The following is a 19,721-nucleotide window of genomic DNA, read 5'->3' on the forward strand; positions in this document are numbered from 1 at the left end:
CCTTCATCTCTTGGTATAAAGGTTTTGGGACTGACATATACAGTTGTGGTCAAAAGTTTACATACACTTGTAAAAAACCATAATGTTATGGCTGTCTTGAGTTTTCAATAAGTTCTACAACTCTTATTTTTCTGTGATAGAGTGATCGGAACACATACATGTTTGTCACAAAAAAACAGTCATAAAATTTGGTTCTTTCATAAATTTATTATGGGTCTGCTGAAAATGTCACCAAATCTGCTGGGTCAAAAATATACATACAGCAACATTAGTATTTGGTTACATGTCCCTTGGCCATTTTCACGGCAACTAGGCGCTTTTGGTAGCCATCCACAAGCTCCTGGCAAGCTTCAGGTCGGATGTTTGACCACTCTTCTTGACAGAATTGGTGCAGTTCAGCTAAATGTGATGGTTTTCTTGCATGAACCCGTTTCTTTAGCACTGTCCACATGTTCTCAATGGGGTTTAAGTCAGGACTTTGGGAAGGCCATTCTAAAACCTTAATTCTAGCCTGGTTTAGCCATTCCTTTACCACTTTTGATGTGTGTTTTGGGTCATTGTCTTGTTGGAACACCCAACTGCGCCCAAGACCCAACCTTCGGGCTGATGGTTTTAAGTTTTCCTGCAGAATTTGGAGGTAATCCTCCTTCTTCATTATCCTATTTACTTTCTGCAAAGAACCAGTTCCACTGGCAGCAAAACATCCCCAGAGCATAATACTACCACCACCATGCTTGACAGTAGGCATGGTGTTCCTGGGATTAAAGGCCTCACCTTTTCTCCTCCAAACATATTGCTGGGTGTTGTGGCCAAACAGCTCAATTTTTGTTTCGTCTGACCAGAGAACTTTCCTCCAGAAGGTTTTATCTTTGTCCATGTGATCAGCAGCAAACTTCAGCCGAGTCTTAAGGTGCCTTTTCTGGAGCAAGGGCTTCTTTCTTGCACGGCAGCCTCTCAGTCCATGGCGATGTAAAACACGCTTGACTGTGGAGACTGACACCTGTGTTCCATCAGCTTCCAAATCCTTGCAGACCTGCTTCTTGGTGATTCTTGGTTGACTCTTGACCATCCTGACCAATCTCCTCTCGGCAGCATGTGATAGCTTGCGTTTTCTTCCTGATCGTGGCAGTGACACAACTGTTCCATGCACTTTATACTTGCGTATAATTGTCTGCACAGTTGCTCTTGGGACCTGGTGCTGCTTTGAAATGGCTCCAAGTGACATCCCTGACTTGTTCAAGTCAATAATTCGCTTTTTCAGATCCACACTGAGTTCCTTTGACTTTCCCATTGTAGCTTTTGTAGCTGAGTCTAATCACTGGGTCAAATGAGCCCTATTTAAATGGGCTCATGAGAAGTCAACAGCTGTAGTCAATCAGAATCACTTACAAGAAGTGAAGAGGCCATGACATGAAGCTAATTTGATTGACACAACTCGCTACATCACCAAAATTGACAAATTTTGTTGCTGTATGTATATTTTTGACCCAGCAGATTTGGTGACATTTTCAGCAGACACATAATAAATTTATGAAAGAACCAAATTTTATGACTGTTTTTTGTGACAAACATGTATGTGTTCCGATCACTCTATCACAGAAAAATAAGAGTTGTAGAACTTATTGAAAACTCAAGACAGCCATAACATTATGTTTTTTTACAAGTGTATGTAAACTTTTGACCACAACTGTATGTGCGCTGAACTGGCTCCAGATCTTTAAGAGCTATGTTCATTTGTAAACTCTCAATACATCCAATATCATTGTCTGAGCGTAAGAAACAGTGACACTCCTCTCTCAGCATTTGTTGTACAATCTGTCGCTTGTCCTCATCAAGGTGGCTTAGATCTATGGGTGGGTCCCACATTCCATCCTTTTCTTTGTCATTCTCTGAAGTCACAGCTTGGCTGATGGTGGCAGTGGTGGTGACATCTTCAGTAGCATGCCATGGTAACACTGTCATTATTGGCTGCACTGTACCAATCTGTGTGCTCCCTGCTAATGTGATGTCTCTGTCAGTTTTGTTTGCAATACCAATCTTAATGACTGGATCAGCTCCCTTTCTAATGTTAACTAATGCGTCACTGAGCTCATTGCCTTCTGGCCACTGAGGATTTAGATCTGGTTCAAAGATCATGAGGGTGTCCTTTCTGGGTGACTGAGAAGCGATACGACACTCCGTCTGAACAACACTGAGCTTTGGAATCACTACTCCCAATCTCTTTGTTTTTACGACATACTCACTTGCCTGTCCAGCACTAACTGCTTGAATGAGTGCTCTAACCCTGCTCTTTCTAAAGTTAGGAAAAGCTGTTTTGACTGTACTATACTGCTTTGTTTTGTCAGTATTACTGAGGATGTGCTCAATTACGTTAAATCCTATGATGGGATGAGACAATTGTTGACCCCTCATTACTAGTATTGGGATGGTTAGCTCATTCATGTGGTCTTCTTCCGATATGAGTCTGAAAGATGTGTCTACCCATCCTAAGTATGGCATGCTGGTTCCATTTGCTGCTGTTAGTGTCAGGCTATTAGGTGACTCAAGCAGCTCTGATACATCTCTCATCTCTGCACTTGGCAAGTATTTCTCCTTTCCCTGTTCGTCAATGATACAAACTTGGGAACCAGTGTCCCAGAGAGCTTGGGTCCTATGGCCATTTAGGTAGCATTCAATGAGACACTGACGACCAACCAGTGGAGTTATTTTACTGGGAGGATCTGTGTGAGGTGGCAATGGTGGACTCAGAGCACTGTCTAGAGGCTTTCCAGATGAAGCTGCTTTTCGATGCTTTGCTAACTTAGTGGACTGCCTGCTAGATATTGTTAATACTCGTCCTGTGGGATTTGATACTCCCCTTGTTGATGCCACATTTCCTCTGATCTTGCATCCAGCTTGAAAATGCTCATTGCTTCCACAACGATAACAATGTGTGCATCTTTCTTCAGTCCCACTCTGGTGGCAGGCAAAGCATCGCCTTGGAGTATGAACAGAACTCTTGAATTGCCAGTTTGACTCACGTTGAGGTCGCATCGTCATAGAAGTTTCAGGTGGGCGTGGGTTGAGTCGAGTTGAACTGTTCTGTTGGGATGCAGTAAGTGTCTGATTGTTTGACCCATTGTTCATTAGCTCTCTGTGCACAGGGGGGATATGGGACTGCTGCCCATAAAATGGTGGTTGCTGTATTCTTTCTTTAATTTGGGCTATCTCTACACCCATATTACTAAGGGAAGCTACACTTGCTCTCAACTCCTCCAACTCTTTTTGCATGTCAGGTGACATTTTCGGTGTTTTCTCTTTGGCAGAGCACTTACAAGGCTGTGGATCTTGTGGCTGAACCACGTGTACAGCAGCAGCTGAAGACGCATGCGTTTTCTTTTTATTTCTTCTTTCTGCCTCTGTTGCACATGCAATATTTAATCGCTCCAGCAACAGCTCATCTGGAGTGGCAGTATTTACTAAGAGTGGTTGCATATCAGTTTTAATGTTGTCGTTCAGAAGACCAGTGAGTATGGTGTGTAGAAACATACTCTGAACCAGAACTGGGTCATAACTTAGTCCTGATTCTGACTCCTGAGATGCAAACAGCACTTTCTGTTTCAGATCCAAAACACGCATTAAAAAACTCTGGGGAGTCTCTTTACTGTGCTGTGCTTCAGAGGTTAGCTGTTTGTATAGTTCTGTTGCACTTCGTTCTTGGAAATGAGAGCGGAGTATACGTCTGAGTATGGGAAGGGTGAGATTGGGTTTGCCCTCCAGGTAGCTCCGTAACTGTGAACCTGGAACAATGGCTCTGATCACAGCATCTATGATTTCGGTTTCTGGGTACCCTCTATTTAAGCCATTTTCTATTTGATGAGCTAGGCTAGTAAAGGTTAGTTTATCCCTTTGCCCTGGTTCACCTATCTGTCCAGCTATTTTAAAGTCTTTATGCCATGCAGGGCTTGGCATTTGTGATGGTAGGTGAACTTGTGTGGTTGCAACCTGAGGTTGTGGCTGAGTTTCAATTTCAGTTCCTGAAACAGACAATTGTTCAATTTCTGCTTCCTTTTGCCTTAACATTATCTTTAACTCATCCAATTCTCGCTGTAATTTCTCACTCTGCCCCACCCCTTCTTCTTTGACACCAGGCGTCAGCTCAGAAATCTTGTCTTTTAATGCCAGTAGTTCAGACATACCTCCATCCTCTAATTCTTCAACACCTTCCCGTTCTAGGTACTTTAATATGTGCGTGATCAGCGAGATACGGGACTTTCCTATCACATCAGATCTTTGGTGTCCTGCAATATTCAGATAACCAGTCTTTTGTCATAGCATTTAACTCGCCTGCTATCTCTTCGTGTAGGGTCTCTATATCAGTAGCCATCTTGATAGCACAATGAGATGTCTGTCACGTGAGTACTAGGCTTAACTGGATGGACTTTATTTGGACTTTGGGATCTCTGAATGGCCTCAAGTCATATACTCAACCACCAGCTTCTTGCTCTCCTCATTGCTGTGACATATCACTCACTGATGCTTGCTCTGGGTTACTTGTATAGGGTATTAGTTGACTCAGACGTCATCTGACTGGCTGTGGGCAGCTGGCATCAGGACAACCATCCCAGCGGTGCCTCCAAAATTACTGTTACGCCCCTGAATATAGGGAGTGAAAAAGACCACAGTAAACAGTGCTGTTTCCTCAGTGATAGTTTTATCTATAATGAGGAAAACGCTGTGGTCGCCCCCTACTGTCTGAATCAAGGCATAGCCACACAATCACAAATCACTCTAGCAAGTACTATTAGCTGATTTCCAATTTATAAAACAGCTAGACTTAATGTTTATAAATTCTTTTGTTTTTGTAAATACCTTTTTTTTCTTCAGCATGATTTCACCATAGTTTTTACTCTTTTCATACATGAATTTGTAAATTAATTCTTAATAAATTTTTAGCTCAGCTTTTACCACAGATAATTGTTTTTAACATTCTGTTTTTAAAGTACTATGCAACAAATCATGTATTATTTTTAACTAGTCACACCAACACCTTCCTCCACCAACACATATACACACATGAGTATTTCCTTGCCCATTCCTTTGTTTTAGGATGGCGTGAATGCTCAATTTGAAATGTACTCCTCACAGCTCTGTAAAACTTAAAATTCTTAATTTTGACACAACGATGTACAAACTGTTTGCGACAGTGTGGGCGGAAGTACTACTTGGCATTGCATGCACATGCGCGGCACAGATTGGGTAGTGACACCCGTCAGTCCAAAACCAGCTGACTAATGGAGATTCAAGGGGAACGCCTTCTTTAAGCCCCGCCCACCCTTGAAAACTGTGCCAAAACTCAGAAGCAAAAAAATGTCTTTAATGTGTTTATTCTCTTTCCAGATACAACATACCAAATCTAACCTGTGAAATAAAGCTCAACTTCCCAGTTATCTTTTTTATTGTTTTCCCCTGTTTTCTTCTGTTCTAAAAACTGAAACAAAACAGGATACAGTGTGACAAAGACTAATAAATAAAATTCTATACAGATCATGCTACAGCCTTTGTTTGCCTTTAAGACTAAAGTCCATGCCAAAAAGCACAGATTGTATTAAATGTGCTTTTGATTTGACGTTTATTTAACAGTAGTTTTTAATTTCTTTTGCATTTGTGTCTGTTTCAGATTTAGAGTAGTTAATCCAGTTGCACAAGTGTTTCTCCACTTCACTTGTATCAATCAGCTCAGTGCTTCATCAGTGATGATTTAAATTTGTTTAGTTTTTAGAGAGGCTCCAAATCTGGGAGCCGTCTCACCTGGGACATATTATTACAGCAGCATCTTATTCTTCTTTTTAGTAACATTGTTTATTTTTATTTTTTTTAAAGTAACAATTTAATTAATATTTTTACATTTTATATTTGAGATATTACATGTCACTGATGAATTGCAGCTCTCATGTTTCTCATGGCAAATTATCATTTCACTCTTAACTGTACTTAAAATTCTTTTCATTTTAGCACCCAGGAGAAAGTAACTGAGGAATCACTGCAAGCAAAGATCGATCAGTTCACCATCATTACAGAGGACCTGCTCACAAAATATGAAAATTCTCCAATGCTGAGCCACGTGCTGAAATTCCTTAAGATTAAGGTGAATGACACATTTCTTTCCATTATTTTCTATTATAATTAATGTGTATATTACACTATTTGTGATTTTGCATGAAAGTTAATATATCATAACCTCCACACATTCATTTCATTGAACACAGTGATCTAGTAGCACTACTGGCTGATGAGGCAGAGGCAGTTATTATTGAGCTCAATATTCTTTATATGCTAAACAAATGTCATAGTTGGTTGCATATACAGGCCACCACAACTAAATAGCAATACATTTAATTAATTTTAAATAAAATCACAAAGGAAAATAAAATGGGGTACATGATGGTAGATTTAATATTGATCTTCTTCAACAGCAGAGCAATAATTTTATTTTTTCAGCTAAATGCATCACCCATCCCAATAAACAAACCCACTAGAATGACATAAAATACCAAAACATTAATTTAAAATTGAAAAAGAGATTTTTCTTCAATGTAACTTTAGTTCCCAGTATTAATGGTATACTATATGCTGATATTTCTGATCACCTTCCAGTCTTTTCCATAGTAACTTCAGCTGCACACACAACTTAAAAAAAAAATCTGACATTTCAATAATAGCATCATAAACAGATTCATGGAATACATTACAAACTGCTCATGGGATAATGTTCAAACCCAAAATAATGCACAATATGCCTACTCTTCTTTTTCAGATATCATTAAACAGGGAATTAATCAATCATTTCCATATATAAAAAAACATCTTAATAAGCCTTCTAAATCCTGGATTACCAATGCTCACAAGAAAGCGCTCAGTAAAAAAACATAAGCTTTACAGAGACTACTTGACAAACCCCAGTCCACTAATGTACAGAAAATATGCCATGGTTCAAAAAAAAACTACAGCATACCCTCAGAAAAGCTAAACAACAATATTATGATAAATTCAAAACAGCACAAAGTAACATGAGGAGTACAAATTATCAATCTTCAGGTTTGGGGGTATTTTTGGATAAATTAAAATTGGCAAAGTTTATCCCGATATACAAATCAGATGACCCAACAATATTTTCTAATTACAGATCTATTTCCATCCTTCTGTGCATGTCCAAAGTCTACTAAAAACCTTGTCTACAGCCAAATAATCTATACATTATTAAGCATAAACTATTATACAGTCACAAGTATGGTTTCCGGAAAAAAACACGGCCCTGGTTCAGCTCATTGAGAAAATCGCAAGTGCATTCGACAACATTGAAATATTAAGAGTCTTTCCTGACTTATCCAAAGCATTTGACACAGTTAATCATAGTATCCTGTTACAAAAGTTGCAATACTATGATTTTCATAACATGGAATTAAAATAGTTTAAAAGCTATTTATCATAAAAAAACTGTGTTTCATGGCAGGGCACTTGCTCTAACCTTAAACCCATTGAGTGTGGAATTCCACAGGAGTCAATTTTAAAACCCTTACTCTTTATAACATAAGTAAATTATCTAAACACGCTAGCAAAACATGTGTTTTTGTTTTGTTTGCTGATGACACAAACTTTTTTTTTCTGATGAAGATGGTCACAAACTTATTATAACTATTAACTTATCTCTGTCTAACATCGATAACTGGTTTAGAGCAAACAAATTATCCCTTAATATAAAAAAAGTTCATATATGCTGTTTAGTCCTAAAAAAAAAAAAAAATTAATAGTCTTCCACCAATATCCATGTCTGGTAATATGATAATTCACGTTCATTATACCAAATGTTTATATATACTTATTGATGACAAATTATGCTGGAAAGAACTTATTTCAATGAATTCTAGTAAAATATTTAAGAATGTTGGTGTCATTAGAAGAATAAAATATATTTTACCATATAAAATTCTTCTTAACTTATATTATAGACTTATTTATCCTTATCTCTCTTACTGTAACATAATTTAAGCTAGTACTTACAAAATTAGGGTCAACTATACATATTCTTCAGAAGCGATTTGTTAGAATGGTCACCTCAGCAAATTACTAGCAACCTTACGTCCACTCCAGATACTCAAAGTGTATGAAATTAACCAGTTTCAAATATGTCAGTTTATTGTCTCTTTTACCAATAACCTTCTTCCTAATTGTTATAAAAATAATTTTCAATACAACTTTCACGTTCACCACTACTCCACAAGATCCTCTAATAACCTCCTTGCTGCTTTTTTTTAGAACATCAATTGGACAGTTTGCACTTTCTCACAGAGGGCCGTTAATTTGGAACTGCCTACTTTAAAATCTGCACTAGAATCATCAAGTTTCAAAAAACAGCTAAAAATTTAACTACTCAATTTAACCAATTCAAATACTAAATATGTCAATTCAATTCAATTTTATTTATATAGCGCTTTTTACAACAAAGGTTGTCACAAAGCCACTTTACAGGTAAAACAGGTTCAGGCCTCTTATGAGCAGCACCACAGAGATGTTTTTTTGGTGACACAGTGGCAAGACTCCCTTTAAAAAACTCCCTTTAAGAGGAAGAAACCTTGGAAGGAACCAAGACTCAGTCAGAGGATCCCATCCTACTCGGGTTGACCCGCTCAGTACAAACAAACAACAAACAACAAACAAATAACAGAACAAAAACAGTACAGAGAATTAATGTGAACTATGGCTAATATAACATGTACTAATTTATGAATATAAGAATGTGATGGGCACAAATTATAGAGCTATGGCTAATACAGAAACAGATACTGAGTGTGTTAATATTAATCAGTGCAGGGTTGCAGAGCCGGAGTACAACACAGCGGGCAGTGGAGAGCCAGGCTGGGAACATCAGGAACAGGGCATCTCCATACATGTAAAAGAGATAGATAGAGAAAACAGAAAGGAAAGAAAGAGAAACAAAAAGCAGAAGTTAGAAGGGTTGTGTAATAATTCTGATGAGTAGAAGGACAGGGCTGAATCCTGAAAGCTGGAACCACAGACGGACACATCCAGGCAGACCGGCCGGCCAGGAGTCTCAGCACATGTGAGAAAGATAGAGAGAGAGAACAGAGAGAGGAGGGAAGAAAAAGGGGTTAGAATGGTTTTATAAAACTCTGCTGGAGTGGGATGGGCACTTGGCAGCAGCAGCTCAGGACATGTGGAGAGAAAGAGAAAGCAGATGATTAGGACAGGGTGTATATATGCTGGATAAGCTGTAAGAGGAAGAAAATTGTAATGAGACATTACTCAAAAGCTTGAGCAAATAGAAATGTTTTGAGTCTAGATTTAAAGATTGAGAGTGTGTCTGAGTCCCGTATATTAATAGGGAGGCTATTCCAAAGTTGGGGAGCTTTATAAAAGAAAGCTCTTCCTCCTAATAACAGGACAGCGTCTTGGGAGCGGAGTGAACGTGGCGGATTGTAAGGAGTAAGGAGTTCCTGTAGATAATGCGGGGCCAGACCATTGAGGGATTTATACGTCAGGAGAAGTGTTTGTATATATATTTTTTGTGATTATGTTTATTAAGTAACTACATTTTATAATTACTATTATTATATTTTTCTTTTCTTCTTTTTTTCTGTTTCTCTTAAACTTTCTATGAAGGGAAAGTACTTTGTACAAGCCTCTTTTAGGCTTTTTGTTTGTTTGTTTTTGTTTGTTTACATGATATTACATTCTATTTGGGCCATTAAATAAAAATAAATAAATAAAAAGATACAATACAAGAGTAACACATATATACCGCTCTGGAAAAAAAATATTAGACCACTTAAAAATAATCAGTTTCTCTGATTTAGCTATTTATAGGTATATGTTCATGTAAAATGAGTATTGGGTTTTTATTCTATAAACTACTGTAAATAAAAATTTAATTTAGAGACTTTATTTGCAGAAAATGAGAAATGGTCAAATTAATGAAAAAGATGCAGTGCTTTCAAACCTCAAATAATGCAAAGAAAACAAGTTCATATACAAATAGAAACAACAACAAGACTTTAATCACAGCTTTCATGCGTACTGGCATTCTCTCCACCAGTCTTACACACTGCTTTTGGGTGACCTTATGCCACTCCTTGCACAAAACATCAAGCAGTTCAGCTTGGTTTGATGGCTTATGATCATCCATCTTCCTCTTGATTACATTCTATAGGTTTTTGGCCATGAAAGTTCTTGATCTGGTGGTCCTTCATCTTCAATGATTGACCTAGCTGTGTGGAATTGAGCATTTTCCTACTGGACTACTGCTAGAGAAAAAAGAATCAAGTTTTCTTCCTGGATAACCTTGTATGAGGCTTGATTCATGTGTCATTTGCAAAGACCAAACTGCTCAATCCCAGCCTTGCTGAAGCATCCCCAGATCCTCACCGATCCTTCACCAAATTTCACAGTGGGTGCAAGTACACCTTTACAGGTCTCAATCTAAACATTTAATGGCCAGGTGTTGAGCAAAGCTGAAAATAAACTTCTGCCTGGCTCTTATTTGCTGACTGACATTCAAATAAGTTGACGATCAATCTCCAGACCTAAACGCCATTGACAAACCTTTGAATGTAATCATGTAGATGTAAAGTGGATGGTCACCAACCATCAAACAAAGCTGAACTGCTTAAATTTTTGTGCCGGGAGTTTACGGTCACCCAAAAGCAGCGTAAAAGACTTGTGGAGAGCATGCCAGGATGAATAAATGATGTGACTAAAAATCAGGTTAATTCCACCAAATATTGATTCCTGAACTTTAAAAACATTAGCATTGTTGTTTCTGAATGAATATAAACTTGTTTTCTTTGCATCAGTTAAGGTTTGAAAGCACTGTCCCTTTTTCATTATTTTGACCATTTCTTATTTTCTGCAAATCAATACTCTAAATGATAATATTTTTATTTGGAACTTGGAAGAAATGTTGTTAACAAAATCACAATGTTCATTTTACTCAAACGTATACCTATAAAGTGAAATTAGAGAAACTCATTATTTTTTTGAAGTGGTTTAATATTTTTTTCCACAGCTGTATACAGCCAACATGTAATTTTCCCCCATGCTCTTTCCCAGCTGCACCAAACTCCTACCAAAGCGTAAGGTTTACACAAGGTCGTTAATGAGTCTGTCTACTCTTGTTTTGTTCATTTAACCAGGAAAACAACCTAAAGAAAGTCCTTCAGCAGGAGATTGTTGAGAATAAAAAGAAAATATATGCATCTCTTTCTGAATCCATTCAAACGAACATGCAGCCATGCTACAAAGGTTAGTTACAGTAATAGTAGTTTATCAAATTATATACTTTCAATTCAATCCTAACATAAACAACTCATGCGGTTTTGTATTAGATGCTGCTGCAGTTAAAGGACCTGGCTGCACAAAGATAAAGCAGGATATGCTCCTCAACCACATTGAATCATCAAAAAGTGAAATGTTCCAGAAAGCAAAGAGAAAGATGGTGGCACTGCTGGATCACACAATGGTTTGTATTTGCATAAAAAAAATGTTTTTAAAAGTTTTTCTAAGATTAAATGTCTTTTTTTAAATAAATGGAAAATATTATAAATATTAACATGAAAATATGAATATTTAATTCAACAGAAGTTTATTGTGGAGATGATGAGAACTGAATTAATGGAATCAATTAATCTCTCACTTAATGAAAACACTTTACCTTTCATGGGTAAGTTATTCATATGTTATGTTTGGGCTAATTTTCTGCATGAAATGTCCATTAGAACGAATAATCTGTAAATGATCACCTTAAGAGCAAAAAATGGCAATTTTATTTTTAGAAGGAAATTCATTTTTATCGGTCTATTTATCATGGAATTTTGAAACAATGTAAAGAACAAATGCGAGTTACAAAGAATGTCAAAAATTTAATTATATTAATTGAGACATTGTGGGATATTACCAAAAGAAATACTTTGACATTTAATTGATTATTTTTTGTTGCAGACATCAGCAAAGACACAGAATCACTGAACATGTTATCTCAATAGTGAGATTCATCATCCACAGATTTGTGAAACTTCACTGGTGCTCACATGAGAATGTTTGTCAGCAGCTGTTATTGTTTTTATTGTGGTGTTTAAAATGTCTGATGCTTTGGGAGTGGGGTTTGACCTTATTATACTGTTTTTTATTATATACTGCTTTTTTATTATATACTACTTTAATCAAAAGGTTTGTAGTGATTTTCAACTGCTAATTTTAACCATTTATTTACTAGTATCACTGCTGCCAGAATTTAGCTAAATCCTAATGTCTGTCTTTATTTTTCACTCACAAAACATGTTTGAGTAGAAGTAGTTTTGTTATTCACTGTATTTTATACATATAGCTTTGGTGTATGGATCCACTAGCTTGCCAACAGTATTCATACACCTATCCAAGTCTTTGAAATCAGGTAGTCTAATAACTTCCATGGCGACATGTGTATAAAACCAAGGACCAGACTGCTTCTACAAACATTAGTGAAAGAATGGATCACTCTCAGGAGTTCAGTGAATTCATTTATGGTACTGTGAATTCCACCTGTTGTGAAATATTCTTTCTTTTAAATATTCCACAGTCAACTGGAAGTGGAAGCGATTGAAAACAACATTGACTGAGCCACAAAAAATTATTCTAAAGAACACCAATCTTCTTATGCCATTCAGATCAGCTCAAGAACAGGGCGTAGAGAGCTTTTTGGAAGGGGTTTCCATGGCCTAACAGCTGCATCCAAAGCTTTATATCTCCAAGCCAAGCAATTCAATGCAAAGCCTCGAATACAGTGGTGGAAAGCATGTCTGCATGTTCTTTAGAGTGGAGAATCATGCTTCTCTGTTTGCCAATACGAAGAGTCTGGGTTTGGTGGTTGCCAAGAGAATGGTACTTTTCTGACTGCATTGTACTGAATGTAAAGTTTGGTGGAGGGGGGATTATGGTGTGGGGTGTTTTTTTTTTTTCAGGAGATGGGCTTAGCCCCTTAATTCCAGTAAAAGTAACTATGAATGCTTTAGTTTACCAAGAGACTTTGGGTCATTTCACACTCCGAAATTTGCAAGAACAGTTTGAGAATGGACCCTCCTGTTCCAACATGACTGCACACCGGTGAACAAAGCAGGGTCCTAAAGACATAGCTGTGCGAGTTTGGTGTGGGAGAACTTGACTGACCTCAACCCAGTAAAACACCTTTGGGATAAATTAGAACAAAGATTGCGAACCAGGCCTTCTTGTCCAGCAACACTCATACACCTTGTGGAAAGACTTCCCAAAAGTCGTTCAAGTTCATTTACATCTGGCAACTTAGTATATCTTATTCATGATGTATCGAATGTATGTAATTTTAAAACTTATTTTATCTGACAATGTTTACTTTCCAATGCACTTAAAAAGTTCAAAGTATGATTTGGTAAATTTACTTTGAATGATGATGACAATAAATGATTAATACATTCCTAACTATTACTTGTATAATCAATTATTTCATATCAATCACCGATATATTATGTAATCCTACAGTTTAATATTATGTACATTGTTGATATTAATGTGTATTGGTTGTTATAGCCCTAAACCTGACTCATATTATCTAAAAGGTCTATTATTTTGGTGTTGAAAATATGACACCATAGCCTTAACACACCCATAATTCATTATACGCCTATACCTACCCTATGACTAAAAAAGCAAATGGTTTAAAACTGCATATCATGTATTTTTGGTGTGCCAGTTCAAATTTTGTGACACATGTGCGTTACAAGCTTTGTGTTCCGTCTGATATTATGACGTGTACCCCTCAGCAGGTAAGTTTGCAGAGTGTGGATGAGTGCTGAGTGTAAATAGTTGTGTGAAAGACAGGATTGTGAAGCATCCTCGGTGTCTAGAAAGACACTACATGAGCATAACTTTATTAATTCACATAGAAGTTGGTATAATCATTTTATTTGTGTATTTTTATTATAAACTCGTAGACATAATACACATAGACGCCTCGTAGATTGACGCTGCCTATTGGTGCTGACGTTCTGCGCGGCCGCCATATTGGATGGGTCTCCCATGCTCCCCAAGTGTATTTGTACTAAGGAAGGTGTTTAACACAGTTGATACAGGACGCTGTCACACATTACAAACACGTGTTTTCCTGCTGAAATATTGTATTATGGATATAAATAAGTGTATAAATGAATTCATCTTATATTGTAATGAAGAAACCAGTTGTTATTGTCCATAAGCGAAATATAAACAATACACACACTGTCATGTCTTGGCTGGACAGGACAGCGCTGATGCAGATAAAACATGACTTTATTAAATAAAGGGGCAGACAAAGGGAAAGGGACTTTATTTCAGTAATTCAGTTCAAAATGTGAAACTCATATATTATATAGATGTATTACACACAGAGTTATCTATTTTAGGCGTTTATTTATTTTATTATTGATGATCATGGCTTACAGCCAATGAAACCCAAAAATCAGTGTATCAGAAAATTAAAATATTATATAAGACCAATTGATACTTTCTGCAGTGTGGGCAGTGTGCCAAGTCCTGCTGGAAAATGAAACACCATGCTGGTGTTGATCCACTGTGTTATATCAAGTCTAAAGTCAGTGCAGTGTTTTCCCACAAATCTTACAGCACTTCATGCTTTTATGGAGATGCAGATTTCATTTTCCAGCAGGACTTAGCACACTGCCCACACTGCCAAACGTATAAATTGGTCTTATATAATGTTCTAATTTTCTGAGACACTGATTTTTGGGTTTTCATTGGGTGTAAGCCAAAATCATCAACAATAAAATAAATAATCACTCTGTGTGTAATACATCTATATAATATATGAGTTTCACATTTTGAACTGAATTATTGACCAAAATAATTCATATTAATCAAAGTCATATTAATTCATAATAACCAAAGTGCCCTTTTGAAACTTCGTTGTTTTTTTTGTGTAAATATTATTATTATTAAGATTTTACTGTGGCCGGTGTGAAATGATCTTTTGAAAACCTGAGCAATTAAAAAAGAGTGAAAACAGAATGCCCTGAAATCAGCTCGCACACACCCGACCTCTCTCTTCCTCTGTCACGTGACCCCGCCCACAGAATATCTAACCTGCACCACTCACCTCGTCCACAGTGTCTTCCTCTTTGTAAAAAGCTAAACATCTAGCTAGCCAGCTCATCATTAAAAAAAAAGTCTATGATAGGTTTAAAAAAATGAAGAAAAAAAACGTAGAATAACAGTTCTAACATATTTAGGGTGTTTTTTTACTTTTTTTACTCTTCCTCAACATTAACCCTTTACAGCTTCAAAAACATGCATTATGCAAATTAGGCAATGACGTCATTTATCGACTTCTAGCGACTTTCAGGACAGCCAATAGCTACTTTCTTTACTGAGGAGTTAGCAACACTAGCGCTGCAGCAGCAGTTCAGTTCAGCGAGTCTTCAGCACGCACAGCAACAGATAGGCTTCTTCTCCCCGGTGTCCCACCAGCCAGGTAACATACACATCAAGAAGAATCCTACCGTTTGCCCTCTAAGCCCAACGTGAAAGCATTTTGTTGTGCAGTAAAATGTCTCATACAGCACCAAACTACTAAGCATCTTTAGCCGACTGGTTACCAGATAAACTAGCCGCTCTAGCCCAAATCAATGATAGATAACGTGAGGACGACCACATACAGCCCCGGTTCTGGACTGATTTGCTTGGGGCTGTGAGAAAAAGATTAAAAACGTGAGTAAATTGTGAGTAAATCGCTGTATGATGGAGTGAGGATGCTGGTCCGCGTTAACCGAGCAGCGTTACGAGGCAGAGTCAGAGTTTAAAGCTTGATAAACATCCGCAGTGTTGGGTCGGGTTGGGTCGTCATGTTTTTAGCTCTTTGCTCCTGTGTGTGGTTCCTCTGTTCTGGGCTGCAGGAGACCGGCTGGTGTTCTGCCGAGGTGTGCCTCCTTGTCAAACCGTCCTACCCTAGTGAATACATGCCTGTGAGTGTATATTAGGTAAACAGAAGTTAGCTGAAGGACATAACAGTGACTGTATATTGTATATGTATTTTATCAGTTGGTGGTGTGTCATTTTTCCATTGAAAACTCATGTTTAGAGAATGTTACAAATAAAAGTCAAATTTCATTCAACATTTGTGTGTAATTTTTTTTATAATGAAGTGTTCCATGTGCGCTAAAAAGTGTCCTTTTCCCCCCTGAGCACTTGCCCCCCAAAATGTCTGTGCACGCCACTGTATATATATATATATATATATATATATATATATATACAGTCATATGAAAAAGTTTGGGCACCCCTATTAATCTTAATCATTTTTAGTTCTAAATATTTGGGTGTTTGCAACAGCCATTTCAGTTTGATATATCTAATAACTGATGGACACAGTAATACACAGAAAATGTGCAATATGCATTAAACCAAAATTTGACCAGTGCAAAAGTATGGGCACCCTTATCATTTTATTGATTTGAATACTCCTAACTACTTTTTACTGACTTACTGAAGCACAAAATTGGTTTGGTAACCTCATTGAGCTTTGAACTTTATAGTCAGGTGTATCCAATCATGAGAAAAGGTATTTAAGGTGGCCAACTGCAAGTTGTTCTCCTATTTGAATCTCCTCTGAAGAGTGGCATCATGGGCTCATCAAAACAACTCTCAAATGATCTAAAAACAAAGATTGTTCAACATAGTTGTTCAGGGGAAGGATACAAAAAGTTGTCTCAGAGATTTAAACTTAAAGTAATTTCTGCAAGCACGCCACAAACAGAGTTGCCTGAGCAAAACCACACCTCAGGTGACTCTGTTTGTGGTGTGCACAAAGGTGGTCTGTGGATTGTCCGTGACTGTTCTCACCATTCTTCTTCTCTGCCTTTCTGATATTTTTCTTGCCACTTCTGGGCTTAACAAGAACTGTCCCTGTGGTATTACATTTCCTTACTATGTTCCTCACAGTGGAAACTGACAGGTTAAATCTCTGAGACAACTTTTGTATCCTTCCCCTGAACAACTATGTTGAACAACTATGTTGAACATGTTACATATATGATCATTAATATAGTTTTACTGAATATACAGCTTATCTAAACTAAAAATTATATTACTGCTTTACTGGCTGTTTAGTTAGATTATAGTTAATTAATATGTTTATGATGTATATTTGGGCATTGCCTTCTCCATTCCTGCGTGCTCTGTGGGCGTGGATGCAGTGATGTCATTCGGGATGCTCTCATGTACCCTCTGTTGGAAGCCTATTCGAGGTAGATTTTAAGCGGCTTCTTTCGTCTCCTACGGTATTCGGACAGGCGGCAAGATGGCATCATGAAATCAGTTTCCGGGTCACGGAGGAGAGGAGGAGAATCGGTAGGAAAAAGGAGACACTTTTGGAGTTTCTGGACGCAGCCAGTGAGTGGCGGAGTGGCAGAGGAGAGGAGAGAGGGACAGAGAGAGAGTTTATGAGGTGAGGAGAGTCAGATATCTAAACTGTTTTGGTTGTTTGTGATATCAGGCTGTAAATGAGAGATTTATGAGGGTTAGTTTAAGTTAAAGTAGCGAGTTATAGGTGTGAGGGTTTATTATTAATGCTGTTGCAGTCAGAATAACTTTAATTTCGTATCTGAACTGCTTTACTGAGCAGCGTTAGCCCTGTGCTACTGAGATCAGTTAGCTAGAGTTATCAAACCTATCACAACTCTTTATTAATCTTCTGTTCTGCAGCACCAGCGTTTACTAACTCACTACAGCCCTATACTGCTGCATTGCTGAGGAGCTGGGGCAGGTTTAATTTAGTATCGATCAGTCTGTATAAACTCATTTGAGTAAAAGGATGCTGATATCAGAGAGGCTTTTGAACAGACAGACTGATTGCCATAAATCACATTCATAAATTCTAACCAAAATCTGACCATTTCATTTAGTTTTATTAAATAGCTAGCTAACCAGCCAGGATGGTTAGACTTTTATGTTGTTCTAAATTTATATTATATTTGTTTAATGCCCAAGCTAAACTTTGATTTAATCTGTGTGTGTTTCAGATTCAACTATCCTGCCAGTAGAGAGAGGACAAAGACGAAGAGAGGGAGAAAAATGAATAACGAATTAAAAAAAAACATTTAAAGACTTGTCATTCTTGTATTTTGTGTGTATTTAATGTGAAAATATGCAAGTGAGGGAAAAAATTCTATTAAATAAATTAAGTAAAATAATTTTTGAATTTACATTTTATTGCCAAATCTGATCCCTAGTTTTCCCGAAACTGATTGGTTCTATTGATAACATTTTTGGTAGCATATTTAATTTATATCAGTAATGCATATTAGTTGGCCTTTATGTTTAACCCTGTCAGTAAAAGATAATGTATAACAATAAGGATCATGTGTTTAAATATTTATGATAGAAAAGGTGAAATGGCAGGAATTAATTAACATTTTGGTATTTACCTTTGAAACTTGATATTTATTTTATTCCATTAGCAAATATTATTAATATACTTCATGAAAGCTCCTTTATTATTAAATATTTCAGATTTGAGGAAAATATTAGTTTTAAGTTTTATTTACAGTCAGTGCTTAATAAATAGGACAGGTTGGGGTTTATTTATTAATAAGAGCTAATTAATGAGGGGGTTTTAATGAAATTACTTGGGTAAAGCTCTGTAAACTGTGCTGCTGGCTAGGAGGGGTGAGAGGTGTAAGGGCGTCAGAGATAAGATGGTGGATGTAGTGCGTCCAAGGCTGCGTGCGTGCTGCGGTCAGGCATACTGAAAAAGCGTACTTCTTTGCTCGGCGAGAAGTGCGTACTCACCCCAAACCAGTACGTACTACTTAAGTACGTGATTTCGGACGCAGCCTATGACACAGATATGCAAATACAAATATAGAGTTTCCAGTTGAGAAGTATTGCAAATATAAATAAATATTGGTATCTTGACTAATGTATGGCATGGGCTAGAAAGTAAACCAAACCCCCAACCCCTCAGCATTGAGCTTCTCTGAATTGAGGGATATGTTGCCTTTTATTGTTGGTGAATTTGTTTTCTAAGAACTAGGAGGTTCAGGAACCTACAATGTTATTCCTACTACTACAAGCTACAAGCTATTAATATATAATCCAGAGCCGGGAACAGGCCGCAGACAGAGAGGCTTAACCGACCGTCTGCGAGCTGCAAAGAGACATTACCTAGAAACCAATGTATTCAGACTGTGTCTGTCCCGCGAGTCAAACAAAAATGTCGAAAAACTCAAACAGTTAATCTTAATAACTTTTTTGTTTATAATTTTATTTCTAATTTTGCCCATTTTCTCCCCAGTTTACATGCCCCAACACAACAGGAGGGTGAAGACTAGCACATGCTTCCTCCGATACATGTGAAGTCAGCCACCGCTGCTTTTCGAGCTGCTGCTGATGCAGCATTACCGAGTAGCCAGCGTGCTTGGAGGAAAGCACAGCGGCTCGGCTCCGGTACATCAGCTCACAGACGCCTTGTGCTGCAGACATCACCCTAGGAGTGATGTGGGGAAAGAGCGCCATCTACCCACCCGGAGGGAGCAGGGCCAATTTTGCTCCCTCTGACGTCGGCAGCTTGATGGTAAAGCTGCATGAGCGGGGGTTCGAACCTGCGACCTCCCGCTCATAGTGGCAGCACTTTAGACCGCTGGACCACTCTGCGCCTTAATCTTAAT

General features: G+C 37.6%; 1 protein-coding gene across 1 annotated transcript in view; it reads left to right on the top strand.

Annotated features, from left to right (window-relative positions):
* The window catches only part of LOC111197013 (nuclear GTPase SLIP-GC), a 56,106-nt gene extending 42,618 nt beyond the window's left edge, over positions 1–13,488 (top strand). Inside the window, exons 17-21 of the mRNA XM_022686410.2 lie at positions 5,995–6,127; positions 11,190–11,298; positions 11,382–11,515; positions 11,635–11,716; positions 11,995–13,488. Coding sequence (XP_022542131.2) covers positions 5,995–6,127; positions 11,190–11,298; positions 11,382–11,515; positions 11,635–11,716; positions 11,995–12,038 — 502 coding nt within the window. The 3' untranslated portion in view covers positions 12,039–13,488. The remainder of the gene's footprint in view (positions 1–5,994; positions 6,128–11,189; positions 11,299–11,381; positions 11,516–11,634; positions 11,717–11,994) is intronic.
* The last annotated feature ends 6,233 nt before the right edge of the window (positions 13,489–19,721 follow it).

The sequence above is a fragment of the Astyanax mexicanus genome, chromosome 1, assembly GCF_023375975.1.
Source record: "Astyanax mexicanus isolate ESR-SI-001 chromosome 1, AstMex3_surface, whole genome shotgun sequence".
Lineage (NCBI taxonomy): Eukaryota > Metazoa > Chordata > Actinopteri > Characiformes > Acestrorhamphidae > Astyanax > Astyanax mexicanus.